General features: G+C 35.1%; 3 protein-coding genes and 1 non-coding gene across 8 annotated transcripts; 3 read left to right on the top strand and 1 right to left on the bottom strand.

Moving 5' to 3' along the window:
- The first annotated feature begins 136 nt into the window (after positions 1 to 136).
- SAMTL (mitochondrial substrate carrier family protein) lies at positions 137 to 9,244 on the top strand. 2 transcript variants are annotated; one of them, XM_022283529.2, is made up of 8 exons: positions 137 to 475; positions 597 to 1,762; positions 2,359 to 2,776; positions 3,872 to 4,016; positions 4,202 to 4,317; positions 4,415 to 4,493; positions 5,944 to 6,177; positions 8,563 to 9,244. In XM_022283529.2, exons 2-8 carry the CDS (start codon positions 643 to 645, stop codon positions 8,917 to 8,919), a joined length of 2,469 nt encoding a protein of 822 aa, XP_022139221.1. In that variant the 5' UTR covers positions 137 to 475; positions 597 to 642; the 3' UTR covers positions 8,920 to 9,244. The 2 variants fall into 2 exon arrangements, with proteins under 2 accessions (XP_022139221.1, XP_022139220.1); XM_022283528.2 differs by having other exon boundaries at positions 594 to 1,762.
- Positions 9,245 to 9,529: 285 nt separating this feature from the next.
- ATPQ (ATP synthase D chain) lies at positions 9,530 to 12,659 on the bottom strand. The gene is made up of 5 exons (XM_022283530.2): positions 12,383 to 12,659; positions 11,368 to 11,449; positions 10,161 to 10,225; positions 9,994 to 10,080; positions 9,530 to 9,918 (listed from the first exon to the last, which is right to left on the bottom strand). Exons 1-5 carry the CDS (start codon positions 12,551 to 12,553, stop codon positions 9,817 to 9,819), a joined length of 507 nt encoding a protein of 168 aa, XP_022139222.1. The 5' UTR covers positions 12,554 to 12,659; the 3' UTR covers positions 9,530 to 9,816.
- A 743-nt stretch (positions 12,660 to 13,402) lies between these two features.
- Positions 13,403 to 13,484, top strand: TRNAS-CGA (transfer RNA serine (anticodon CGA)). Its single transcript has one exon. It is a non-coding gene; the product is annotated as a tRNA-Ser (tRNA).
- A 1,359-nt stretch (positions 13,485 to 14,843) lies between these two features.
- On the top strand, positions 14,844 to 23,796 carry MUS81 (Restriction endonuclease, type II-like superfamily protein). Of its 4 annotated transcripts, none has more exons than XR_015787335.1 (15): positions 14,844 to 15,203; positions 15,567 to 15,655; positions 15,765 to 15,843; positions 15,919 to 16,005; positions 16,080 to 16,205; positions 17,093 to 17,327; positions 17,625 to 17,757; positions 17,950 to 18,077; positions 18,192 to 18,340; positions 18,596 to 18,653; positions 19,052 to 19,210; positions 19,861 to 19,940; positions 22,453 to 22,572; positions 22,657 to 22,743; positions 23,431 to 23,482. XR_015787335.1 is itself a non-coding variant. In XM_022283421.2 (15 exons), the coding sequence occupies exons 1-15, from the start codon at positions 15,007 to 15,009 to the stop codon at positions 23,539 to 23,541; spliced, it is 1,956 nt and encodes a 651-aa protein (XP_022139113.1). In that variant the 5' UTR covers positions 14,858 to 15,006; the 3' UTR covers positions 23,542 to 23,796. The 4 variants fall into 4 exon arrangements, 3 of the variants coding, with proteins under 3 accessions (XP_022139113.1, XP_087974007.1, XP_087974008.1); XM_022283421.2 differs by having other exon boundaries at positions 14,858 to 15,203; positions 22,335 to 22,572; positions 23,431 to 23,796; XM_088117881.1 differs by having other exon boundaries at positions 15,065 to 15,203; positions 15,545 to 15,655; positions 22,335 to 22,572; positions 23,431 to 23,796.
- The last annotated feature ends 3,679 nt before the right edge of the window (positions 23,797 to 27,475 follow it).

The raw sequence follows: 27,475 nt of genomic DNA, 5'->3' as shown, positions 1-27,475 counted from the left end.
AGTCCAAGAATCTGAAATAATAATATTTACAATTTACAACATAAAATGTTTATTTATTAACAAAAAAAAATAATGTAACAGTGTTATATTAAAAATAATATAATAGTTTTGATAAATAAAATTGAAAAAAAAAATGATAGGCTTTGGCCTTCCAGTCTTCAACTGCTGGTTCCTCCTCCTTCTGCTTCGTCTGCCACTCGTCTCTCTCGGTTTCGAACAAAGCAAAAAACAAAGCCATTCCCCAAATTCCACTCGCCTCCTTCTCGAGTTTCTCCGAACTCGGCTTCATTGGCGAGCTAGAACTCTCTCCATCTCTGTTTCTTTCTGCACAAATGGATTGTTCTTGAGCCCCCCTGCCGAAATGTGTGATACGCATCGATTTCAACTCCGTTTGTTTGGGTTTTATCGGTTCCGGATTCAGCAATCGCGCTCCTACTTTTGTCTAATCTCTTTTCTCGCTTCCACACACCGCCTGGTAATGCTTTTTTCTGCTTTCTTGATTGAGAATTTCCATCTATTTTGTGCTTTTTTTCCCTTTTTGGTAATGCTTCTTATGCGTGTTGGTGGTGTTTGGATGACTGGTCTCTGTGTAGCAGTCCGGCGATTTCGTTGAAAGTTTGTGTGGTTTATGAGTTGTTAGTAATGGTGTCTGCTAATGACCCAATCGAATCGTTTTTCAACTCGATTCAAGTTGTTAAAGAAGCGCTTTCCCCTGTCGAATTGGGCTTCCGGAAAGTTGCGAAAGATCTTGAGTATTGTCTGCCGGGACATAAGAATGAGGAGAATTTCATTAGATTGATTTTGCGACCTAAGGATGAGGATAAGCAGAGCAAAGCTGAGATCTATGGTGCGAAGAAGCGGGGTTCCTGTGGCGCTGGGGATAAGCGGAAGCAAGGGTTATCGATTAAGGTTCCAGTAAAGGCTCTCTTCGGAAACTTTGCACGGAATCCGGGGAATTCGGAGGTTTCTGAGAGCGCATTGAAAGAGGAAGATTTCGCTAAGGAGGAGGCCTCTTGTGCAAACTGTTTGCAGTTTGCACTCTCGTGGTCTTTGTTGGTTAACAATGTCGTTCAGGCACTTCCCCGTCCTTTTAAAACAATTAAGAAGCGATTACAGAAAACGGATGAGGAAGAAAAAGTAGGTTTGTGCAGGAAGCAAAAAATTTCACGTGAGTCAAAACAAAGGGAAATGGAGAGACAACATACTAAACCATTTCAGGGAAGTTTGACGCATGATGATGGAAAACATGTATCATTTGAATGCTTAATAGGTTTTGTTTTTGATCGGTTGACACAGAATCTTCATAAGTTCGATCAAGATGGGGCAGGAAATCTTGATAAGAGCTATGATCCTCCTCCACAGTCGCCAGTGGCCCCTCAGGTTGATCATTTCAAGGTTGTAGCAAACATTTGGGAAGGTCGAAAGGCAGAAGTAAATGGGTTTTTCGGGAACTTGCGTTTTGCAAGAGTTGGAGGTGCTCCATCAGGCATAGTTGGAGTCACTTCTTCTGTGAACGAGGGGGATGATGGGGTTTCTGCTCAGAATAGGGAAGAAACTAGTGGCATTTCACCCCAGAAAGTGGCGAGTGGTATTCTTAGCATTCCTCTTTCTAATGTTGAACGCTTGAGATCCACATTATCTACAGTGTCATTGACGGAGCTTATCGAGCTTTTACCACAAATAGGGCGGTCATCTAAAGACTATCCAGACAAGAAGAAGCTAATCTCAGTCCAGGATTTCTTCAGATACACAGAGGCTGAAGGTATGTTCAATCAGTTTGCTCATTCTTATGCGTTAAACATTGTGTTTTCACGTTTAAAGCTATTTGAAGTAATTTTCTGGCCATCGTATCATTATGTTTTGATTGAATGATATATATGCTTTGAGCCTGCTAGCTCTTACATTTCTCAATCACATTTTTCATTTTACTTTCATCCTAGAGTGAGGAGATAGACTTGTATCAAGGAAATACATGATCTAAATGATTGATCAAGAACCTGTCAACTTTTACGTTTCTCTTCTATTAAATTAAGCTCGTGTACAATATTTTACTGAGGTTCTGTTTTGTCACATCAAGGAAGGCAATTACAGACCATCTGCGATGACAAGTGATGAGCTCCAATAGTCATAACTGAAAAAATTGATGTAGTCTGTCTTTTGATATCCTCAGTACCTTTGTGTGGAAATTGGATATTGTCGGGGAAATTTCGACTTCTCCCTCTCCCTCTCCCCTTCCAGTTTCGTTTTCTTCTTTCTTCCATGTCTGGTGCATTGCTGTTACCATTCTCCTATCATCACTTAATTTTCCTCGTACTTAATTTGAGGAAAAAATGTTACCAATTTAATGCACTTATGCAGGAAGGAGGTTCTTTGAGGAGCTGGATAGAGATGGTGATGGCCAAGTGACTATGGAGGATCTTGAGATTGCAATTAGAAAGAGAAAATTGCCCAAACGATATGCTCGGGAGTTCATGAATCGCACAAGAAGTCACATATTCTCGAAGTCATTTGGTTGGAAGCAATTTTTATCCTTCATGGAACAGAAGGAACCAACCATTCTACGTGCGTATACTTCTCTCTGTCTGAGCAAGTCTGGGACTTTGCAAAAAAGTGAAATATTGGCGTCACTTAAAAATGCTGGACTTCCTGCCAATGAAGACAATGCCGTTGCTATGATGCGGTTTTTGAATGCAGACACCGAAGAATCCATCTCATATGGACATTTCCGGAATTTTATGCTTCTTCTTCCTTCAGATAGACTGCAGGAAGATCCTCGGTAAGTTGGATTTTCTTATTTAAAATGCTGAGGTACATCTCATGGTCAGACTTTTTTGCCGTGTTAGTGGAGTAATTGAAGCTTAATAACTGAAAATAGTCAACATAGTCTACTAGGATAATATATTTTTTCTTGAGATAACCTCATAGAGTGCACAGTTAAAATGGTACCTGGCGTGGGATTTCTATTTTATGTACTAGACCGCTGGAAAGAAGCATCTTGTGTAAGTCGACATCTATGTATTTGGAAACAGTAAATATTGAAGTGTTGGCTGCTTTTGTGGTTTTTGATATTATATTCCAAGTGCCTTTATGCTGTGTGGAAACTCAAAATTTATGATTAACTTCTGTTTTTACGAACCCTTCATGCAACTACTGATTGCATTCTTACCGTTGATGTTATGTAAGGATACTCCTTACTACTTCTTGGAATTCAAAATACAAACACAAATACAGAAATACAAACAACTTCCAGCCAGTTCGAGAGGGCTGGTAACCTCTCCACCAAGTGCAACTGCTTACATAAAACACCAAAGATACCAACTTCCTACTAACTTCCCCTATTTATCCTCCATCCTCCTTTCTCTCTCTTCTAACCACTTAACTAACTGATAAAGTGGATTTACCCCTCCTTACCCTTCCTAACATACACATTTAAAATAGGAGGTCTAACATGTTATTTCTCCAATTTGAGTTTAAAAGAATAATAATAATAAATTTAATGGAAAGACCAACTTTCATTTAGTAGATGAATGTACAAATGGTAAAAGGTAATATACGAAACAGGCCTAGAGCTGAAAACTTACAAACAAAAAGGGACTCCGATTGTTAAGAAAAATATTGAAGAGTAATTACAATAACTGTATACGTGATTTTGTGCTTTGTCACATTTATAGGATGCCTGGACTCAAAGGTATACAGTTTTATCTTGTGTAGCTATTTTTCACTTTTCTCTTATGGTGGTCATAAAATTGGTTACATTACAGTATTTGCAGGTACCCAATGCTTTGAACTTGCTAATATTTATATTGAGCATGAGTTTAGGATTTATTTATCATTTAACAAGATATTTTACTTTTTTTAATGATGGATACAGGAGTATCTGGTTTGAAGCTGCTACTGTTGTTGCTGTTCCACCACCGGTGGAAATACCTGCTGGCAGCGTTCTAAGATCTGCATTGGCTGGAGGCCTTTCTTGTGCACTGTCTACTTCTTTAATGTTCCCAATTGATACAATTAAGGCAAATTCTTGGAACTAATTTTAACAAGTCTTGCTTAAAACTTTTACACTTGTCTTATCATGGTGTACTTTTTAAGGAAAACAATACTTTTTTAATTCTTTAGAGTTCAGACTTGCATGTTGATGGTTTGATCTGTCCCCAACAATATGCTCATTTTGACTTCATTTTTTTTTCATGGCCTTCAGACTCGCGTACAGGCATCAACGTTGACTTTCCCTGAAATCATATCCAAGCTTCCACAGGTTGGTGTGCGAGGTCTGTACCGGGGTTCAATTCCTGCCATTCTAGGACAATTTTCAAGGTTATTTTCTTTTCACAAAAGCAACATAAATTGAATAGAGTTTTTTTATGTACCATATCCATATCAAACTCTTGATCCTTTCTTTTTAATATTGTAGTCATGGTTTGCGAACTGGAATATTTGAAGCAACTAAACTTGTTTTGATAAATGTAGCTCCAACACTCCCAGACATACAGGTGATTTTTAGATTTCACTGCTTGGTTATTACTTATTTAGAAGAACCATTTGTCTTATTGAACATAATTAATAATTTTCCGAATCAAAAGGTGGACAACAAAGTGTTTACAGAAAGAAGAGAGTAAAACTAAACACTTGGGAGAGATACAACCAACCAACTATAGGCGCATTAAGTTGAGTCCAATTCCAAACTTCAGTTTTACTCCATAACTTTTCCAAAAAGATGAAAGTAGGCCAAATATCTCATTTTAGGATTCAAACCCGGACTAAAGATAGAAGGATGATAGTAGGAGACCAGGGATGGCTACTGCATCTTTTGACCGCCAGCTCAAATAGACCAAAAAATATTGACATATGACAAAAGGATCACCCTCACATGGTTATATGAGAACGAATCAAATCAGATGGTTCTCTTTTTAAAAGATTTCAGGTTCACAAGGAATCTCCCCAATCACTTTCCCTCAAGGGTCACATTGCTTCTCATATGTATACATCCCATGGCATACCTCCATAGCATCTTGATAATGAAACAGAAGATCAAATCATAAGGTAAGACCCTTTTTCCTCCATATCCCCCCAAGGAAATCCCTCACTCCCTCAGTTTCACAATGCGTTTAGCTGTCTTCAGAGGCATTTTGAACAAATGTGAATTAATAGGTAGGAGTCCCAGTTCAAGAATAATAGTTTCCCTCCTTGTCCTCTCCAGATACTTCTCTAGTCCTGATCTTTTCCATAGTTGGTTGCTTTTGATTTTTCTCATGCCCTTCGCTTACATATTTTACTTGGATCTTCACTATAAGTTGTTCAAATTTTAAAAATGGTGGGAATGACTTGCATCTTCATGTATCTGTTTGCCATGCACAACTTGCGTCCATAACATTTGATGCCTCAGTGGAGAAATTCATTTCCAATATTCACGTCTTTCTTGCTGATACAAGTTATTAACATTTACCTATCTGACGGTTGGAAAACTATGCAGTTATTTAGGTTCCTATATTTTGATTTAAATAAATCCACTATCTTGTTAGTTTATCTGGCTTGATGAACTGGCGAATTCTGTGCAAGTTATATGATATAATGCAAAGTGAGGTACCCTGCTTATACATGCTAATCCTTGGGGAATCTTACATATTTTAATGGTCCTCACGTATTGTTATGCACGGTAAAGAAATGAAGTAAACAGAGAGGTGGTTCTGGAAAATGGCATGGTTATAAGAGCTACTTCAGCATAAGCTCAAAGCTTCTCCTCAAAGATGTTTGAAAATATTAAGAACTATGATTCAATTGTTATGAAAGTTACCATGCATGCTCTTCTGCCTGAGATACACACACGTACACAGACTCATGGCCTCCAAATTTTTTCATTCAATTTAGGATGTGATCTGCAGACTGCAACCTATTACGAGATACCATGGGATCTTATACTTTATGACTTGGCATTTATTGTAGGTCCAATCCCTTGCATCGTTCTGCAGTACATTTTTGGGGACTGCGGTTCGGATTCCGTGTGAGGTTCTAAAGCAGAGGTTGCAGGCAGGACTCTTTGACAATGTAGGTCAGGCAATTCTGGGGACTTGGAACCAAGATGGCCTAAAGGGATTCTTCCGTGGGACTGGTGCCACTCTTTGTAGGGAAGTTCCATTCTATGTTGCCGGCATGGGACTTTATGCTGAATCCAAAAAGGTATGTATTTGTATCCCATCTATCAACCTCTTCTCAAAATTAAATCTTCGAATACGTTTTTCATATAGCAATCCTTTGTTGTCGTCTATTTACTGATTATTTTTCAAATCCATGGTCGAACCATATGAGATTCTTAAAAAAATGGCTTGAAAATATATCTCCACCACCACCGAATCCATCTTTCTGGGAAAATGGGACACCAACTTGGCCGATGACTCATATTAAGTCACCTTTTCTGAACTTTGTCTGCATCATTAAGCCTCCATGACACATAGGTAGTTTATACAAAGAATTTAACCTTTTTTAGGCACCTTATGCGCAAAATTGCCAAAGCCATATTTTGCACAAGGCTGCTTGTCGCATTTATTTAGTGGGAGATCAATTACAACTAAAAGTATTACACTGCATGTAAGCACAACCATCTTATATCTTCCCTAGAATTAACACAAACCCCCATTAGTTAGTTGTAACAGTTATTGAAACTCTTCTTCATTTTGTTAATTCTCTCTTGTATCAAAACAAATATTCTAGAAAAGAATGCATAGGAAGTATGCTGACAATTAGAATTTTGGAAAAGAAAAGAAAAGAATCGTTCATCAAAGAGGGGTCTAAGTTTTGGAACAGTCTTCCAAGGGCTGATATAGTTCCCTTTAGTGACGAAATAATCAGAATTTTTCTTATCGGGTTTCTTATCCCAAAAAACAAAAAAAATAAAAAAAATAAGCAATGAATCAGAATTTTCTTTCCATATATGCTGACAATTATATCATTTAAAAGTAACCACTTCTCCACTGGAAACCTCTGACAAACAAGGCTGATTCATTTTTTTAAGTTATCAACACCTAGGCCACCTTTTTCGAGAGGTAGAATCAAAATTCCCCCACTAACTAAAATTTTAATATTCTTCTCTATACCCCACCTAAATAAAATCCCTCAACTCCCGTTTTAATCCTAACACTACCCTTTGGATAGGAAAGATGAACATAAAAAGTTGGAAGGTTAGAAATTACAGCATTAGTCAATGTCAAACGTCCTCCTGAGAAAGGTTGAAGTTTTCCCATTTTTCCAAATTCCACAGCTCATCTTCAATTGGTTTCTAAAATTCCATCCTCTCTTCAGTATACCCTCCAAGCGCATACATATGTAAAACACTTGAGGAACAGCCGAAACTTGCAGGTAGAAGAAACCACTCTTTCCATATTGATATTAATTTCACAAGCAACATACTTTCCAAATTCACTTTTAAACCTAGGGCCGTTTCAAAAACCCCTACCACTTTGAAAAGGTAATCATTCTTTAATCATCCCTACAAAAGAGAATTGTATCATCGGTAAATTGATATGATTATTATTTATTTTCAAACCCCTCCAATTACATCACGCTTTCACCTTGAGTTTAGAAATGCCTTAAAACAATCACACCTATCAAAATAAAAGGGAAAGGAGAAATTAAAAGTAGATTTCCTTTCCTTAGCCCTTAAAAGCCTCCACCCTTCCTCGGCCACTGTGTTTTTCTGTATGACATGTGGGGGGAAAGTAAAAGTCACTATTAGTTAGATGGTTCTTGGGATTGACCCTGGGAACAATGAATAATCTTTTTTTTTTTTTTTAAATCCAGCTTTCATCAAGAGAAAATGAAGGAGATAAAAAAGAAAGAATTATTACATGGACGTTGTGTAGTTTATCCCTCTGTACCAAAAAAGAACTATTGGCGGTGGAGTGCGATAAAATATTCCACTAAACTTAAAGGTAAAAAATACTGGCTATTACAACAACTCTTAACAAAATCTGACATAATTAACTGAAGGAGGAAAATCTACTAAATGATTAATGGCCACCAACCAAAGGGAAGCTGGAAAAAGTAAATATGGACCATGGTTGAGGTTTCAATCTTCTATTTTAACATCTGTATAAGTTGTGCTTTGTTTTCGCATCCAATCTTCTATGTTATTTTATTTATTTATTATTATTATTTTTTGGAAAAGATCCAATCTTCTATTTTAACATCTGTAGTTTTCCTTTTAATTCATTTGGATGACATGTATTTGGAGAGAGTATTTATGGGTATTATTTGGCCATGAAAAAACAAATCACTATCTCCGGAGGGCAGTTTCATGTACTGTTGGCCAAACTTGGGTGTCTCTTTGTCCCTTCATCTGTATATTTCATTTTGCTATGAAAAATTTATGCTTTCTATCAAATGAAAAAGGAAAAAGAAAAAAAAAGTTTAAAGAACTGACAAAATGGCCAAATAATGTAAGCTGACAGCTACATTTAAATTTGAAAACATAATGCCTCTATAATTTACCCATTCGTTTAGGGAATGATGCGACTGTGTGTTTGCTCTAAATGGTGTATTGACAATTACTTTCTGTTTGTTCAAAAGGCTGTCCAGAAGCTTCTTTCGCGCGAGCTCGAGCCCTGGGAAACAATTGCGGTAGGGGCATTGTCGGGCGGGCTAGCTGCCGTTGTTACTACACCCTTCGACGTGATGAAGACAAGAATGATGACAGCTCAGGGTCGATCTGTTTCAATGTCATTTGTTTTCATTTCGATTCTTCGCCACGAGGGCCCCATCGGCCTATTCAAAGGAGCACTGCCCAGGTTCTTCTGGATTGCCCCCTTGGGTGCCATGAACTTTGCAGGCTATGAACTCGCAAGGAAAGCAATGGACAAAAACGACGAGCTTGCAGCAGCTGACCAATTGTCCCAAAAGAAAGCAGCCGCAGCTGGTTCTGCTTAAAACTCTCAACCCCTTTTTTGGATCATAAAGGCCGTGGTTTTGAGGCAAATCTTGTCCACGTAAAACCCGCACTCTCCCTCTGGGTTTTATTTTTCCTGGCTATACTGTTAAAAGGAATCACTTGGATTTTTCATCTGTCGACATCACTGCCATTTTATGTTTCTTTCAATCGAACTTTTTAGCTTTGTCATTTTTCTGGAAACATTTGAGCTTCCCTTACTCTGCCAATTTAGATTCAAATACATGTCTAATGTATTTTCCTTGAACAAGTTCAAAGTGCACATTTTTGTACATTTATGCCACCCTCCAAGCTTTTCAACTTTTACTTTGATATCAATACTGTGTACATGTAAGGTTGAAGTTCTGCTTGATTTCTCATGAATGTAACCTAAAGTAGATGATAAAGATGATTATTTTCACAATGAGGAGAAGTTTCTGTTACAGAGTGCCGTCACGACCCACCTTCCCCGTCGGTGGGGCTCGAAACTATCTTTGTCTATTTGGATCAATTCTATGATGAAATTTTTCCTGGTTTCACTTTGCTTAATCATGCAGACAGCGACAACCAAACAGGTAAATTCCCTGAATTCACTCTCTATGAATCACAGAATGATAAGAATGTTTGCTGAAATATCAATAATAACCTCATTAAAAAAATGCATTTTCCATGATAATGTACCTCGAGTTATTTGGAACTCTCGCAAAGTCATTTCAAGGAAAACCTCAGTTTCTCTAATCAATTTCGTCACCATGATTTTGATAGCAAATGCAACCAAATTGCAGAGGAACTATCTGGTTTGTTTTATTACTGACCAAACATCTGCAGCAAAACAAGTCCCGGAAGGTTTACGAAATTAAATTGTGAAACTTTTGGGTGCTTCAACCAATAATTTGCAGTCAATAGCCCCAGTAGTCGTTTCGGATTTCATCGTCGAATTTCTTCCTCAGCTCAGGGTGCTTCTCGAAGTACTCATCAGCAGTCATGGTGCTTATCTTTTTCTGGTCAGAGTTACAGGCAGTGAGAATTCATTTCTGCGAAATTGAAAATCAAATAAGCCTTTTCTTTTCTATTACCTTCATTTCCTGAACTTCAACAACCTCCTTCTCCAACCGCTCCGATTCCTTTAGGGATTTCGCTTCAGCTTCCTTCAATTCTACCAACTGCCACATCAACAATAAATGAAGCACCTAGCAGAAAGCAACACAGACGTCTACTACTAAAATATCAAAATGGTGCATACCAACGCATCAAATTTAGGTTTGTACTGCGGAGTCACTGTGTCTACAAATTTGGGGACCTCAATGCCTACAAAAGGAAGCAGGTCAACAAAAAACATAATGAATAAGAAAAGCAAGAAATGACAAGGGCATTGCTATATACTTTAACGACAACTGGGAAACATGGTTAATCTGTCGCAGACTCTTGCTGACAATGTCTGGGTCTCAATCTATGTGGGAGAGGAGGAGCTAGTTCATAGCCAACCTTATTATTTATCAAGCAAATTACATTATGAATTATGATGACAAGGTTTTGGGCCTATTAGAACAGTTCCACAAGACTTAAAAGGTTATACCCAATAAACGGCCAAATGTGTCCTGATAACAATGAAATGTTGTAAATACTTCAGTCACTGGATTTCAGTAATAGGAGAATGTGACATCCACCAAGCTAGAAGGACAATTTAAAAAAAAATTAGGGACGGTTTGATAACCATTTCGTTTTTTATTTTCTGTTTTGAAAAATTATGTTTGCTTTTTCTCGTTGGTAAGTTTTTCACATCTTTAGCCAAATCTCAAAAACAAAGCTTGTTTCAAAAGCTTATTTTTTGGTTTTCAAAATTTAACCTGAATTTTAAAATATTTAGGAGAATGCGACATCCACCCAGCTAAAAGGGCAACTTAAAAATTTAGGGGCTATTTGATAACTATCTTGTTTTTTGTTTTCTGTTTTTAAAATTATGCTTATTTTTTTTCATTAGTAAGTTTTTCACATCTTTAGCCAAATTTCAAAAACAAAACTTGTTTTGAAAGCTTATTTTTTTGGTTTTCAAAATTTAGCCTAAATTTTTAAAATATTTATAAAAACTATATAACAAAACAAAGGAACACATAGGTGTAATAAGAATATAAGTAATATTTTCTAAGCTTAATATTTAAAAACAGAAAACCAAAAATAAAATTGTTATCAAAGCCCCTTTAGTGACAAATTTACCAATGTGATCCAGCCATCTAATCCAAAAGAAACTAAAATTATACAATGTACGTGCATGATCATGGTTCCCAAAGATTTATCAGCCATGAAAAGTGGTCTTCGAAAAATCAAATTAGAGAAGCATTACAGGTAACCGTGTGCTAAAATGATAAATATCATATCACAATATTGCCTCAAAATTTTGCAGACATATCAAAGTATTAACTCTCAAATGACAAGTGAATCAGAGAGCATACTGTCATAAGCCTCTTTGTACATGTCCACCAAGCGGGACCCAATTCCCTTTCTATAATATTCCCAGTCAATGGGCTCTGGTTCCTGCAGTAGAGATAAATAATAATGTATGTCATTGAAAGTTTCAAGCACAGTCAATAAGGCAACACTTCTCACAAATGGAGTACTTTCTTTAACAAAATCCTTCCTCGTGAAAAGGAACTTCAAATATTATACCTACAGCCTCGCCGTTGAAAACACTCGTTAATGTGAACAACTTAGTGAATGATAACAGAAAAGAAAAGCACGAGATTAACGGAACGTCTTCATGAACCATCAGTTTGACTTCCAGTTGCACTTTCTTTCTTCTTCTTAATCTTACTTGACAAATAATGGGATTGATTTGAACATATAACTCCTTATAGAAGTTCTAATATCTTACTACATCTATGCTCTAGCACTCCCAGTTGCACGTTGAACTGTGTGCAACAAGTAATTCATATTTGATACAAATAGTTATGAATTGCAATTTTCATACAAAATAGACATTGCTCAACCAAGTTAACCGGTAGTATTAGGATTGGTGCAAGCCTGCAACATTGAATCATATATCTTGTTCCTATCACCTAGTGCGTGTGACAGTTTTTGGATTAAAAAAAAGTAGGAAATGTATTCTTCAAAATGAGAAACATTCTCGTTTTCTAAATACCGTTCTACTCTGAACGATCTTCCTCAAACAGCCCACCATCAAATCAACACTTGCCACTTTACGACCCACAAAAAACGAAATATTGCGATTCTCAGTCAGTAATATACCGATTAAGAATACACTAATGCCGGATTTGCATGAGATGAATACAAAATTAAACATAACCACGACTAATTTCCAAAATACGCAATTCAAATCAGAAAAATCGCGAAACATCCATCAGAGACAAAATCAAACGCACATCAACGATAATCGATTCACGAAAGCAGAGATCTAGCAACCATGAATAACATATTAATTAAAAATTGAGGATTCCCAATTTTCCGGACCTGGCTAAACTTGGTCTGGAGGGTCGAGTTAACCTCATCGAAGGCTCGGCGAAGGGTTGCGAACTCCTTGCGGGCCTCATCGGAGACCAAAAGCTTGGCCATGCCATCCCAATCGATGTTCTTGGATGCTTTGAAGGCAACATCGGCCACTTTCTTGACGGTGCCGCTCATATTTTCTCACTTTTTCTCTCGAATTCGCGGAGCAAAGCAAAATCAATGGGAACTAAGAGGGAAATGCGTAGAGAGCTCAGAAACCCAGTCTTCTACTGTTTGTCTGAGAGATGGCTGGTTCCGAATCTTAGACAACTTCTCTTGGTTTGGGCCACGGCCCATTACCTAATTTTGTGGGCTTTCTGTGAAGATCCAAATGGCTGGCCCAATATAAAAAAGGAGCCCATTAATCACCGAGGCAAATTTCATTATATAAATAATTCAAGTTTGTTTTTCATCCCACCTTAACTTAGTTTGACTAATTAAGTCATCTATCTCTAAATCAGATCACAAGTTGGCAATCTCAACATGTTGTATTAAAAAATAAATAAATAACTCATGTTTTCCCTCTTTTATCAAATGTCTAACTGAGGGAGTTTTTAAATTGCATTTGTATCTTCCGTGTCCATAATTTGTTGTCACATAACTTCAATCAATATTTTAATTGTTTCTCTTTTTTCTAGTTCAAACATCGTAGGGTGTTAGACATCAATAATTAGTAGTTCAAATATTACAAAGAGAAATACAAGTAAAGAGAAAAGAAAAAACAAACAAATAGATCATATGAACTCTTTCCGATAATATAGTTGTATAGGACAAAGTTAAAACTTTACTTGTTATCTCTATCAATCGAAACAACACAAATCTTATTAATAGGTTAGATGGAAATCATAACTATAACAAATAGTTTACTTTTTACCTCATAGACAATAATTAAACCACCTAAATCAATGACTCTTAGTTGCATTAAAATATTCTCATATTTTAAATAATCTTTATATAATTTAATGTTCGATGTCAGAACATAAAGTCGATATGTCCGAGTGGTTAAGGAGACAGACTCGAAATCTGTTGGGCTTTGCCTGCGCAGGTTCGAATCCTGCTGTCGACGATTTTTATATTATTTTCCTTGAGTTTTATTTTTATTATTATAATATATAATTTAATTACGTCATTTTTAAGTAATCCTTAGGTCGCTGGTTCGAATCCGGCAGGTCGGATATTGTTAGTTCTTTTATTTTTCTCATTATTTTTATAACCATTTAAGTATTTATATTTTAAAACTTTTTTTTCTCGTTTTGATTTATTCTGAAAGTACATTTTACTATATATTTTCAACTCTTATTTAGGTTATTTATATACTTTGAAAGGTTTATTTGTTCTTTTATTTATCACTATTATTTTTATAATTTAACCATTTGAGTATCTATATCATTTTAAACTTTTATTTATGCTAGAAAGGTTTATTTTTTCACTTTTCTTAAAAGTGGTAATTTTAATCGAGTTTTTTTTTTCACTGTATAATTTTAGAATAACATTTCACTTGATTTTAGATTAACATTTCACTAATTAATTAATTTTTAATGTATCACTTAATTTGTATTAAGGAGATTCTGTATAAAATATTTGCTAAAAGTTTGCAGATAAATACTAAATTGGTAAAAATATACTGAGGTTAAAATTAATGGTTCATATCTTTCCACAACATTCCACTTATAAAACTATGCTACATCATCATTTTATCTATAATATATAATAATTTTTATTTACTATATAGATGTGGATACATGATTTCCTATTTTTTTAATGAGTTTACATGAGTTATAAGAAAAAACTATAATAAAAATAGATGTAAGGAAAATGAAAGTTGTATCAATGATAAAGATATCTAAAGGAATCGCTAAAAAAATATTGAACATGTGGGAGGATCTAAATGTGGAGGGATACTGGGCACATACCAAAAAAGGACATCGGGGTTCATTTCGTGATCGTGTCGAATGGTATAAATGACAAGATGGTTTTGAAGTATGTTTGATGGTAGCATCAACTTACATTTCAGTACTTCTCACAAAAAATCGTCTAGAATCTATGCCCTTACCCTCCAAACAGTATGACAGCCTTTCAACTATGCTCACACTCTTAGATCTTCACGGTACCTCTTCCACCATAATATGAGATGGGAGCTGCTCCAAAAAGACTGATAGTGATGATTTGCAGACAGGTTACCTACGTCTTTGTTTATTTGTCTACCGATGCATCATTATTTCATTATTATTTTAGACGATCATATCTAATCCATTGGTAGGGACATGAGAAAACAAAATCCGAAATGATGTATTTTATTTGCTAAAATTTCGAAATGGATCAAGCATGCCATCTGAAAACATGCGAGTCTACAAAACGATGTTTTAGAATGACATAAAACAAAATCAACTAAATAAAAAGTAATTTATCCGTACTGAAAAGAAAAGGTGATTTATCTCATAAGAAAATCACACTCATCGACAGCCCGAATTCAAAATGACGAAGCCTCGCGCGGAAATTTGCCCTCCTTTCCCTCCTTCAGTATCTCGTATCTTCAGAATTCCCCAACAAGCTTCCGTTTTGCTCTCCTAAACCTCGAATCCATCGAAATGGAGCGGCAGAGGTTGCCGGTCGTCTGTCCGGAGAACGAAGACCTTGCCGGGTTCATGTGGCAGAAGCGGCTGGAAATGGCGGCGACACCCAAAGGAATTTCGGAGAGAGTCGAGATGACTCTGTACAAAGCTTATTTCAATGTCTGCAACTCCAAGGCATCCATCAAATCCATGAAGGATCTCTCCCAGATTAAGTAATTTTTGCTTCGCCTCACTGTTTCCGTATGTGGGTGTTCTTTAATTTGTGAGGTGGGGTTGTTTTTAGAAAATAAAACCATTACTGAAGTTTGCCAGTGTCGAATTGAAGATGATTTATGAGACTTTTCGATGTTATTTTTCAAAATCTTAAAGGGTTATCCCGAATAATGATTTATTTAGTTGGGGGAGCGACGTAGGTGAAAGAGTTGTACTTTTCTTCTTCTTCTTCTTTGTCTTAATTTTTAGTATGTTAGTATGCTAGAGAAGTTACAGATTGTTTTTCGTTCTTTGAATGCACTGTTACACTAGCGTGTGACTTCTGCTCTCTCTTTTGAAGAATTGATGTTCTTCTGTCACAGAGGTGTTGGAAAATGGATTCTTAAGCAAGTACAAGATTTCTTTAAGAGTGGTTCTGAAGACTCTGAACCTGCAGACTTGGCGGGGAAAGGTACTCCATACAAACTCGGAGTTCTAAGCTTTTATTGCTTGTGATAGAAAGAAGTGTTTATTTACATTTATTTTTATTGTCTTTTCATTGTTCATGTTTGTTCATTTAGGTAAGAAAAAAAAGGGAACCAAACGCTATGTTCCACAGAAGAACTCAGTTGCTTACACTTTATTGATTACTCTTTATAGGTATAGTGCACAAATTGTGATATTTTTTATTGAATTCTTATTTAAATTTATGCATAATGTACGTTTCATTATTAGGGGTACAACAAATGGGAATGAATATATGCGTAAACAGGAGCTTATTGATGCAGCCGAAGCAAGTGGTCTTTCTAGGGTGCCAATTGCGTAAGTTAACTCCTCTATTCTTCCTTATGTTTTACATTTCATCATTTGATCGGTGGAGTGTTATGCGTCCTCAGGCCAGAAAAAGGTAAAGGGAAACCAGCGCAATTTGGAAGCTCTCCAAGGGATTGGTACAGTGGATGGAGCTGCATGAAGACATTGATATCTAGGGGATTAGTGGTGAAATCTAGTTGCCCAGCTAAGTATGGTGGCTTGGTCTGATCATATATATATATATATATATATATATATATATTTGCATTGCCACTTTTCCCGCTCTAATTCTTCTAGAATGATTTTCTCTTCATGTCATCATGATCTCATTGTTTGTGTTGATTGAAACTGACGGTTGTAGGCTGCTCTATTGTTTACTTAGGAGTAAGTAATGTGCAAGGTTCATCTGACCTAAGTGAAACGTTAAAATGTGTGATGGCACATATTTTGTATTCTTTTCTTTTAGTGGAAGTTATTTTATTCTTGAACATTTTTATATACAGTCTGTTTCTGCAAGAACAGAAGTCTTACTTTATGCCTTTGTGTTTAATTATTAATGAATGCAAATGTATATTTGGCTATACATGTAGTTTCTCTTGCATTGACCAAAGCATGTGATAGCTTCAGCTTGCTTCATGGGCTGCGTTAGCCTGTTCTGATCAATAAAGAATTCTTTACCTTCAGAAATTGGAACATGGAATATGGGCTCAGGATATAGATAAATATTCTGCAAGTATGCAGTTGCACAATTCTAAGTTATTTGGGAAAAACTATTAGCAGCCTTAAAGATTAATCCTGCAGAGCTTTGAGGGAAATATATGATGAGAATTATCTTGCACTAGAATATCACATCTATTGTGCTAAAATTTACAACTTAAGATTTCATGAATGCTATTAGGAGTTCTGTTCAACGCTGAGAACAATGTTATATGTGGATTATTTCTTATAGAATTAAAACAAGAAATCAACATTTGGTCCTTTTTGTAATTTAAATTTTGTTTTCTTGTCATAGCCATTTTGAAGAATATTAAAGATTATGGCCATTCTTCCATGTTCTATCATTTGTGAGTACATGGTAATATTTTTGTTTTCACAGATACATGCCAACAGAAGAGGGGAAACAAGTTGCACGTGAATGTCTTGAGAGATCTGGATTGTCAAATTCTACTATGAATTTTGATAATGACAAGGGATCCTCTATTCTTAAATCATGTGATATATCCGATCATAGTGTTGATTGTCTTGATTCAGAAGTAGAAGTGACTTCACCATGTGCTGGTGTGAGTAGACAAAATAAATCAATCAACGTTCCTCCTGAATCACTTCAGAGGGTAATGCAAAGCTTTAAACGTCACTTTTTTCATTAGTGAAAATTCACTTTGACATAATTTATTACTTATGCAATATGAAATTTGAGTATCCGCAATTATGTTCATGTATTACCTATGGCACTAGGGCTGCATAATTGGTACACCTCTTTAACTATTGTAGTTTGATCTCCATTTTGTTCTACACCCAAGGCCTCAAGTCCTAGCCAACAGGCCACCCCTTGTGGGCAATTCACCATCTCATTTTTGTATTTTTAATCTATTCCTGCAACTTTTTTTTTTTGTTTTTTGTTTTTTCAGTTTATGCGAATGGGCTACTCCAAGAATCAAGTTCTTGATGCCTTTAAAGAAGTTTCAGAGGATAACCCAAACAAGGATATCTCATCACTTTGGCCAGCAGTATTATGTCGTCTTCGTGAAGATCATGTTTATGGTTTGGTTTTTATAACTCTTTGTAGGGAGGATATTGGAAGACATTAGATAACCTTTTTTTTTTGTTAATTTTTATATGAAACAGATACTTAGAAACACAAAAAAGGGGTAACAGCCTAAGGGTTGGAGTAATCATTTTCCTTTTTATTGTAACATACTGATCACTAGATTGATAAGTTGTATATATATTCAGGTCAAGTAGAAGCAGTTGGAAGAGAAAATAGATTCTTGGGCTCTTCTTCTTATGAGGGGCATATGCGAAAGACTGCTGTTATTGATAATGTAGAGAGATCTTTTACCTTGAGATCTTGTTCATCATCTGTAAGTGGATATTCTAGCAAGTGATCCCCCCGTTCCTTGTTTCTTATTTTTGCAATGAGTTTATTATTATATTATGAAGGATCAGTGAAGCCTTATAGTATTTTGTATTTTTAGGATCATGCTATCACTGAATCCTCTAGAGATTGTGTCAAAGCAAATATGAACATCTTGAGCATGCCACCTTTGAGCTTTGGTGAGAAATTTGAAGATGCATATAAAGTAGTATTGATATTGGATGATCGAGAACAGTTTGTGAACCAGAGGTAAGTCATTTTGATATATAAAATAACATACCAATTTGGTGGATTTTATTTTATAATTTAAAGTTTAAAACACATTTCTTGAAATTTGGGGTTTGCACTTTTTTTTTTTTACACTTCTTGACTAAACTATAGCTGTGTTGCACCTTAGTGCATTTCTGGTTTTAACAATCAATTCTCATGTCTTAGCTTGGACTTTGTCCTTTTTGTTCGTATTTATTGCACTTCTAAACTATGTACATCTTTGTGGTTTTCTAGTTCTCGGTCGAGGAGAATGATTGAGAATATCTGTAGCCAATTTAAGATCCAAATTGAGGTAACTTTGTTCTGTTCTTCTGTAAAAGTTTCTTCTTCATAATGCATTGCCATGTATTAGGTTCTCAAATAATAATTTTATACTTATTAAGAGTTTGCCTTCAACAAGTGCGTGTTCAGCACTTTTGATTAACTTCCTTTCTGAATAATGCTATATTTTCTATAATGAACTTGGATAAAATGATTTTATTTGACATATAACAGTGATGATCCACTATTCGACACAGAACATGTTGTCCACAATCAGACATGACTTTTTAAAATACGTGTTTTAGCATTTGCATGCATTTAAATTACAGGGATATTATCAGTGCCCCTCTGTTTATTCTTATCAGCAGTTCTTCTAGTTCCATGATTAACAATTTACTTGGTTATGACTGAATTACACGATGTCTTCAGATTAGGAGGCTACCTGTTGGTGACGGAATCTGGATAGCTCGCCATAAACATCTTGATAATGAATATGTTCTTGATTTTATTGTTGAGAGGAAAAATATTGATGATTTGCGGTGCTCAATTAGGGACAATCGCTATAAAGACCAAAAATTGAAACTCTTGGTAACTTTTTAACTTAGTTCATATTCTTTTGTTTCTCTCTTGTGGCAGTTGCATTCTATCAATTAATGAAATGTGTTTTTATCTTTTATATTAATTGATAAATCTTCAATATTGATATGCTATGGACTTACTAAAAAATATGCTTGTAGAACCTCACTACTTCCGTTCCAAATGGGTTTTTGTTATTAATATGTTTGTTCCGGTTCCTATAGGTTTAGCTACCAGCTCTTGGTCCCCCTCCCCAATGTATCCTCGCATTTATACCTGCATTCTTCTCAATGGAGTTTGGTTCTTATTTATTTAAAAATGAAAAAGAAAAGCAAAAACTGTAGCAGCACTTCTACTGTTGTTTTTATGTTGCCGCCAATTGATTTTCTGCTAGATAGATTATGTTTCAAAGTCAAAATTTTCTGGGCATTACAAGGGTATATCATGCATGCTCGTGTGATCCTCAAAACTGACAAGGCGTGGTTGAAAATTGGTAGTAAATGTTGAGCTAATCGAGCTTAAATGCTAAACTCCATTTGTTAGTATTATCATTTATCAGAATATTAAGGGCAGGTTACTGTAAGGTTGCAGATCTTTGCAAATTAATTTATGCTTTGTTGTTAGTTTCTAACTAATTAAGGCTTCTTGCTGTATCTCATCAGAGATGCGGGCTTAAGAAGATGATATATCTGGTGGAAGGTGATCCCAATTCATCTGAAGCGGCAGAAAGCATCAAAACAGCGTAAGTGTAGCTCTGTTTTATTATTACGAGTCTATGACAATTGACAAGCATTAAAAAATTTTAGGTGCTTTGTTCCCTATGATTTTTGAGTAAGTTGACTCAATTGCAATGAACACTGAACTCCATGTTATATTTGTGATCTCTAGATTACGTATAAGTAGGGGTTAATGTTACTAGTAATTTTTTTTTTTAAATGGAAAATCAAACTTTCATTGAGGCAAATAGAATACAGGTGGACGATACAAGAAAGAAAAATGCATACCTGTACAATCATGCGGTTGGTTCACAACTTCACATTGTGTGTCTTTTTTTTTAGATAAGAAACATTTTATAGATAGAAGGCACAGAGCCACAAAAAAACAGCCTAAGGGCAGGGGGAAGAGGGCTCCTCCTCCCACGAACTAATGAAGAAAAGCTCTCCAATCTTGCAAAATCGATGAGAGGCTGTAATTACAAAATAGTTTTCTATGCCTATAACACCACCAAGAAGTGTGTAACTGAATTGTATTACAAAAGTTTTCAAAAGAAGAAGAATTTTCCTAAAAAATTCTATTGTTTCTTTCCATCCAAAGATTCCAAAAGAGGGCTCTAGCTGCACAATTCCACAAAATTTTGGCTTTTCCTTTGAACTGCCAACCCCGCAGAGCTTCATTCATCCACCCTTCAACATTCTGAGGCATGCAACTGGAGTATCCAAAGATTTGAAGAAGAAAAGACCACCCTCGGAGAGCAAACTGACAGTGAAGGAATGTGTGATCTATGGATTCCTCGTTCTGTTTGCAAAGAACACAAACAGAAGGGGAAATAGCCCAATTTGGACATCTTCTCTGGAGTCTGTCTGCTGTGTTAACCGTCTGGTTTGCTAGATTCCAAAGGAGGACTTTTACTTTCTTAGGGACAAAGTATTTCCAAAGAAGAGAGGTAACAGGCGGACTCAAATGTAGAGGGTCTTCAAACAGAATTTTTAAGCCTGATTTCACTGTGTAAGCACCAGAGGGGTCTAGAAACCAGCCCACTTTATCAGCACCTTCTCCTATCCGAGTAGTATCTAATCTACTCATAATATCTGCCCATCCTCCTACCTCTTTGTCAAAAAGACCCCTCCTTAGGCCAAGATCCCAGGCGAGTTGCTCATCATTCCAACAATCTGCAACCGTGGCCTCTTTCTTCAAAGATAAGGCAAAAATTTCTGGAAAGTCATGAGCAAGGGTGGAATTTCCATTCCATCTATCCAACCAAAAGCGAACTCTATCACCATGCTTAACTTTGAAGGACAAGAATTTGAGGAAGAGGATGCTGTTCTTCGCTATTTCAAACCAAGGTTTACCAGTTGCTTTTCCTTTAGGCTTTTTTGTCATCCACCCATGAGGCTCGATCCCATAAATACTTTCTATAACTCTTCTCCAAAGAGCATCTTCCTCTTGAGTGAATCTCCATAACCACTTCAACAAGAGCGCATTATTTCGGAGGTGAAAAGCCCCTATGCCAAGGCCTTCCTTCTTCAGGGTCAGAGAAGTCGTTCCCAGTTTACCAAATTTCTGTGTGGGTGTAATCTGTCTGATTTCCAAAAAAAATCTCTCACAAGCTTATCAAGACTTTTTGCAATTCCCATAGGAGCTTTTAGAAGAGACAGATAATAAATGGGCATACTGTTCAGGATCGATTGAGCTAGAGTCAATCTACCTCCTTTTGAGAGGACTAGGTTGTGTCATTTGTTAAGCTTTTGCTTCATTTTCTCTACCAAAGGCTACCATAGGGCAGCAGCTTTGTAGTTTCCTCCTAAAGGAAGCCCAAGATAGGATAAAGGAAAAGATTCCACTCTGCAGCCCAATCTTAAAGCTTTATCCTCCAGTCTTTCTTCACTGATATTTAAACCCACAAGGGAAGTCTTGTCTAGATTTAAGGAGAGCCCTGAAGCCCTTAAGAACCAGTTTACCACAATCCACCATTTAAACAGAAAGCCATATCGGAAAGTTCGTTGTGTGTCAATGTTTAGAAATCCGTATCGGACTGGTAGTCAGTGTCTTAGTTTTATCAGTCCTACTAGTTTACAAGTTGAATCCAGATATACAATTCTTATACTTTATACTGAACTTTTATATTGAATGCACTTTTTTTTTTTTTAACTCTCTTTGATTTATGACCGCTTGGATAGAGATTCCACGTTTGTTATATTTTATTTCATCAATAAAATATGTTTACTTACAAATATACGTTTCCAACAAAGAAAAATATATTGTACTTTTAATTTTTCATCTTTTTTTTTTTTGGATAGCTTTGCATCTGATTCCCGGTCGCATATTTTTGTTCTCAGCCTAACATCTAGTAATTCATATAAAGAAATTCCAAGAGTACTTTTCTTCCTTAAACTGTGGTATATTTTATGCTACGCAGTTGCTTTACGACAGAGATTTTAGAGGGATTTGATGTGCAACGAACCAGTGGCTTGTCTGATACACTAAAGAAGTACGGTTATCTTACTCATGCAATTACACATTACTACATTTCACAGGCGTCGAGCGAGCGTCTTAGTCGTTCTGATGTCTGTCCCCCTCTCAATGAATTTATCAAAAAGTGCCAAGAATTGGATAAGATGACGGTTAGTGATGTATTTGCCCTCCAGCTCATGCAGGTATAAACATTTTTATAAAGGATTGCTGAGTTGTTTCTCAAAAGCCTATGATCATTTGAAAGTTTATGACATGTATGTATACAGGTCCCACAGGTTACGGAAGAGGTTGCTGTTGCTGTTGTGGATTTGTACCCGACTCTTCTATTGCTTGCCCGAGCATACTCTCTTCTAGTAAGTTCAACTTTTATTTTCTTTCAGTTTCATAAGGTTGCTCATTATCCATTTGATTATGTGCTTACTGGGAATTGGATAGATTTAAGAGATATTTGTTATAGGCTTGTAGGTGCAGTAAATAAACTAGATCCCATCTTCGTACACTGGATAATTTCAAGAACGGTTAGTCTACTCAAATATTAGACTAAAGTACTTTTCAACAGCTAGACTATAGCCTATAGGTTAGGTGGCATTTTGCTCCTCACTACATAACCCATGTTAGATAAACTTGAATTTATGAAACTCATCTTTTTATATACGTAATACGGAGATAGCCCCAAGGAGTGATCCCGTTGACAAGGACTTGGGGTCTTTTGGTTATATTAGTTCAGTGGCTTAGAGGTCTCAAGCTCAAACCTTCGAGTGAGTTTAATACAAAGAAGCCTTTAATGCCTCCTAGGTCAGCCTTTAGGAATAGGGAACCAAACCTCTAAATCTCAATTATAAAAAAAGAAAAAGAAGATTTATAGTCATAAATCCAAACGAGTACAAACAGGTTACACAAACACGTATTGCTATAACTTATTCTCTGTACAATCAAAACACGTCCTATAAAATTCAGGCTTTCCAAATAGTCGATTTGTGTGTATCTTTTGAGTATTTATTTGATTTGATTTATTTATTCTTTTGTGAATGAAAAACTAGGATGGTAACGTTAGCGAACAAGAAGAGATGCTAAGGAGACAGAGCAAGAATTTGATCAATGCAGGTGCTAGCCGGAATATTTTTCATTTAGTATGGGGTAGTGGGAAGTAGTTATAGTTAGCATCTATCTGCAACGGATGCTTTTTGACCTTGATGGCAATGAGTTTCATAGTTAACTGCTGTAAATATTCATTTTAAATGCCATATTCATATGCTAAAGTTGTTCTCAGCCCTAAGGGTTGACTGTGATTGTCCACAGGCTGTATAAAAAATACGGTAACCCGAGGAACGCAACCCAGGGTTCGATTTGCATGTTAGAAGAAATTTTAAATATCCCGCCATTGCTTTTCGGGGATTTTTTTTTTCTTTCTTTCTTTTCTGAGTACAAGTAGTGATGGAAGATTCGAACTCATGAAATCTTGGTTGGAGACAAGTGCTAATTACCGCCAAGCTAAGCTTATGTTGACTCACTTTTTCGTTTTTAATTATATTATAAATACTATTGCACAAATTGTGCAAAATTTGGATATGATTTATTGTCGCATTGCTTGTAACGTCTACCATAAAAGAAGCTGAATATGTGTGAGATTTTAGAACTTTAGCAGCAAAACTTGTGTTTCTTTCTGCTTTATTTAGAAAAAAGCAGATAAAATATAGGTGCTAAAAGGATTTTGAGTTTTGATTGTGCTCATCCATCTAAAATATTAAAATCTTAATAACTTTTAAGTAAATTCTTAAAATTAATTATTGTTGAGTATGTCATAATAATTGGTAGTTAGTTTGTGAGATTAGTATAATTATGCATAATACATTCGAGAGATCAGAAACAGAGATGGTCAAAATATATAAAAAACATTGTGATCTGAACGATTATGGTACAATTCTTCAATAGGGGATTTGTCCGATTGAAGTATCTCAAGTGTACTTAAACTCCATTTGTTTTATAAGATTAGTTTGAGTACGTATAACTACAAATGTCTAGTAACATTAATCGAGATGTTGAATTGTATGATGAAATTAGTGAGAGACATTCAATTATCTTGTGAGACTGTTGAAAGTTGAGTTGTCTCTAGTACTAAATTTCTCATTAAAGTAGTGAAATTTGAATTTCCAATAAAAGGGTCCTCAATTTGAGGGAAATTTTTAATTGAAATTTTTGTTGTTTAGCCCACACAATCCAATGCAATCTCCAAAACTTAGCTTAATTTAATGGGCATTATCTAATTAACAACAAAAAAATTGAAGCATGACTTTGGAAAAATCCCCACTAAGGCAATTGTTTGGATGCATTTATTGGTAAAGACAAGAAGGTAGCTTTCATTGCAAAATGCCAAATTGATTCCATTAAATGTTTCTCTCCAAAATTTCACTACCAAACAAACCCCTTCTCATAAGTCTTCCTCTTTCAAAGCTTATTGGCAGAAGCTTTGAAAATCCACCTACCAACTCCAACTTTGTGTATTTTGTATTTAGTGCCAAACTGCCAATTTCTAAGTATATGTCGCACAAACATAAAATAAAATGGAACAACTTAGGACATAATAATAATAATAATAATAATAATAACAATAATTATTATTATTATTTTAGTTTGATGTTTCAATTTTTTTATTTGGGAAAGTGGAATTGACATAAACAAAATTTCTGATTAACAATTTTGAATTTTGGAAATATGGTAAAATATATATATATATTTTATAACTAACCGTTGGAACTTTGCTCTTCTATATCTAGGGGCACCCGTGCTCGTTCCAAGGCTCAAACGCGGGAGACATGAAAGATTTTTGGTATTAAGCTCTATAGAAGGTTCGAACTTGAGACTTCTAAACCAGTATGACCAAAAGACTTTAAGCTCTGGTCAATTTTGAAAATATGGTAAAATATTTTAAATATGAATTATTATTATTTTTTAGTTATTATGATTTTATATTTGTAAACTTTTAGAAATATCAATGAGAAAAATCAAGTATATGTATTAAGGTAATATCAGTTATATTGCCGATGTATCAATGTTCAGATAATTTGGTATATGTATTAGGTATATCATTATTTGGGTTTCGTGTTCATTAAGAGTATATTGAACTTTTGCTTTTTCCGTATGGGTTGAGTTTTCATATTTTGATATTTTTACTAAATGGAAACTAGGTTGCTACTTTTACAAATTACTATTACTTTTTTACTACTTTTACCTAATCGCCCATATTTTTACAATGAAAAATAAATATTTTCTTTACTATTACTTTTTTTTTATTGTGGAAATAAATTAGTAAAAAAAAATTCTATATAATGAGATGTCAAAAAGACAATTCAAAACAGCCTGCCAGCTGCTTGATTGTTTTTTTAAACAGCATCTTTAGGCTTTAGCATAAAATTTTATTTATTTTCCTTATTTTTTTTATTTATTGACTAATGAATATGACAAATTCTTCTATCAACCAAATCAGTCCTAGAAACTGTTGCAACTGAAACCTAGGAAATGCTTGGAACACTTTCTTATTATGTTGGGATCTTTATTTTTATTTAATTTTTTTTTGTCTATATAAAAAATCTCAAGAAACTGTCTAAATTATCATAGGAAACAAGGTTGATATGTTAAACGTAAGTAATTTATATAAAAAAAAAATAATAACTATAATAATGAAGGATTAAAACAGGTAGTGTTTAAAATCCTACGTTTAAAACAAAAAATAATTATCAAATGGACCCTAAATTTTACTCGAAAATAAATTACTATTTGAAATGATGCGATTGACAAATTTACATTAATCATAAAATTTCAATTAAGATTGTCAAGGGCGGTGTGGGAGGGGATAGCTCTCCCGTCCCTATACTCGCCATCCATTCCATTTCTCGTCCCTACTAAATTTAAATATTCAATAAGTTACTTTTGAAAAACAATAAATTATCAGATAATAATGAGAAACTAAAATATATACTTTTAACTTTTGTGACAATTTATTAATAGCTGGTTATAAATTCGTCGTGGTTTTACAACAAAAACAAAACCAATATAGTACAAGAAATTTATGAAGACACAGTCTGTATAAATTTTTTTGGGTAAAAATTGTAAACTACTTTGTCCACAAATTTATGGAAGCAAAAAACCATTACTACCACCAAAGCCATCTTTTTCAACATCAAGTTGAGGAAAATAATAGTGGATATGAAGGAAAAAAAGAGTAAACAAAAAAAAACAAAAAAAAAATCAATTAAAGTCATTTCAAGTACTCAACCTAACATTGGGGCCATTATGGTAAATTCCAGTAACCCATTATTTTTCTAAGGCTTTGCCTTTTAACAAAATTTAGAGGATTGGGGTTAGAGAGGAATAGTTTTGATATTGCTAAAAAAATGTTTTAGAAAAGTTTGTTTTAAAATTTATTGGGAAATTTTATGTGTATTTAATATTTTTGATATATTTTGATACCCTCCTCTTCTTTATATGTGGACTCAAATATTAATTGGGATCGTGAATGTTAATTAAGGGCCCCACGTCGAAAAGATGAAGGAAAATTTAATATATAAACTAATAATATTAGTTGAAAAGTAAAACCGATGTCATTGTTCAAACTCAATATTTTTTACCCTTAAATAATATGAAATCACCACTTCAACTATATAAATTATAATGTATTTAGTGCTTTTAATATATTTCTAACACGATACCAATAGTATGAAATCTGACATTGAAAGTTGAATCCATAATCTACAGAAAAAAAAAGATAGGAACACCGGGTAAAAAACGAATATTTAAGAAACATGTAGGGTGAAAGTGTGTGAGCCTGACTTAAAATTTCGAACCTATATTTAGTATTCGCCTGTTGGATATGGCTGATTTACGAGTTTCAATAGTATTTCAAACCTACTCCTCTCGAACTCATTCTCTCATGCACTTTTTACCAAACCCATGTTTTCTAAACTCAAGACTTGGCTTAAGATGTCGAATCCAAACTCGAAACCGACCCGAACCGTAGAAGAGGTGGCTAAAGTTGAATGTTCTATTTAGTTTTGGGGTTTTGCACAAGTCAGTTGTCTCTTTGTCCTT

The sequence above is a fragment of the Momordica charantia genome (genome assembly GCF_013281855.1).
Source record: "Momordica charantia cultivar OHB3-1 chromosome 9 unlocalized genomic scaffold, Mcharantia_2.0 BLBB01000009.1, whole genome shotgun sequence".
NCBI lineage: Eukaryota > Viridiplantae > Streptophyta > Magnoliopsida > Cucurbitales > Cucurbitaceae > Momordica > Momordica charantia.
This window is presented reverse-complemented; position numbering and strand designations above follow the sequence as displayed.

Coding starts and splice junctions, on each gene's coding strand:
- SAMTL (XM_022283529.2), top strand. CDS start 643: ATGGTGTCTGCTAATGACCCAATCGAATCGTTTTTCAACTCGATTCAA. Junction 2,777..3,871: donor AGACTGCAGGAAGATCCTCG/GTAAGTTGGATT, acceptor TGATGGATACAG/GAGTATCTGGTTTGAAGCTG. Junction 4,494..5,943: donor CAACACTCCCAGACATACAG/GTGATTTTTAGA, acceptor CATTTATTGTAG/GTCCAATCCCTTGCATCGTT.
- ATPQ (XM_022283530.2), bottom strand. CDS start 12,553: ATGAGCGGCACCGTCAAGAAAGTGGCCGATGTTGCCTTCAAAGCATCC. Junction 11,450..12,382: donor TCCAGACCAAGTTTAGCCAG/GTCCGGAAAATT, acceptor TCTCTACTGCAG/GAACCAGAGCCCATTGACTG. Junction 9,919..9,993: donor TTGAAGTTCAGGAAATGAAG/GTAATAGAAAAG, acceptor AACTCTGACCAG/AAAAAGATAAGCACCATGAC.
- MUS81 (XM_022283421.2), top strand. CDS start 15,007: ATGGAGCGGCAGAGGTTGCCGGTCGTCTGTCCGGAGAACGAAGACCTT. Junction 15,656..15,764: donor TGCAGACTTGGCGGGGAAAG/GTACTCCATACA, acceptor TTGTTCATTTAG/GTAAGAAAAAAAAGGGAACC. Junction 22,573..22,656: donor TTGCCCTCCAGCTCATGCAG/GTATAAACATTT, acceptor GTATGTATACAG/GTCCCACAGGTTACGGAAGA.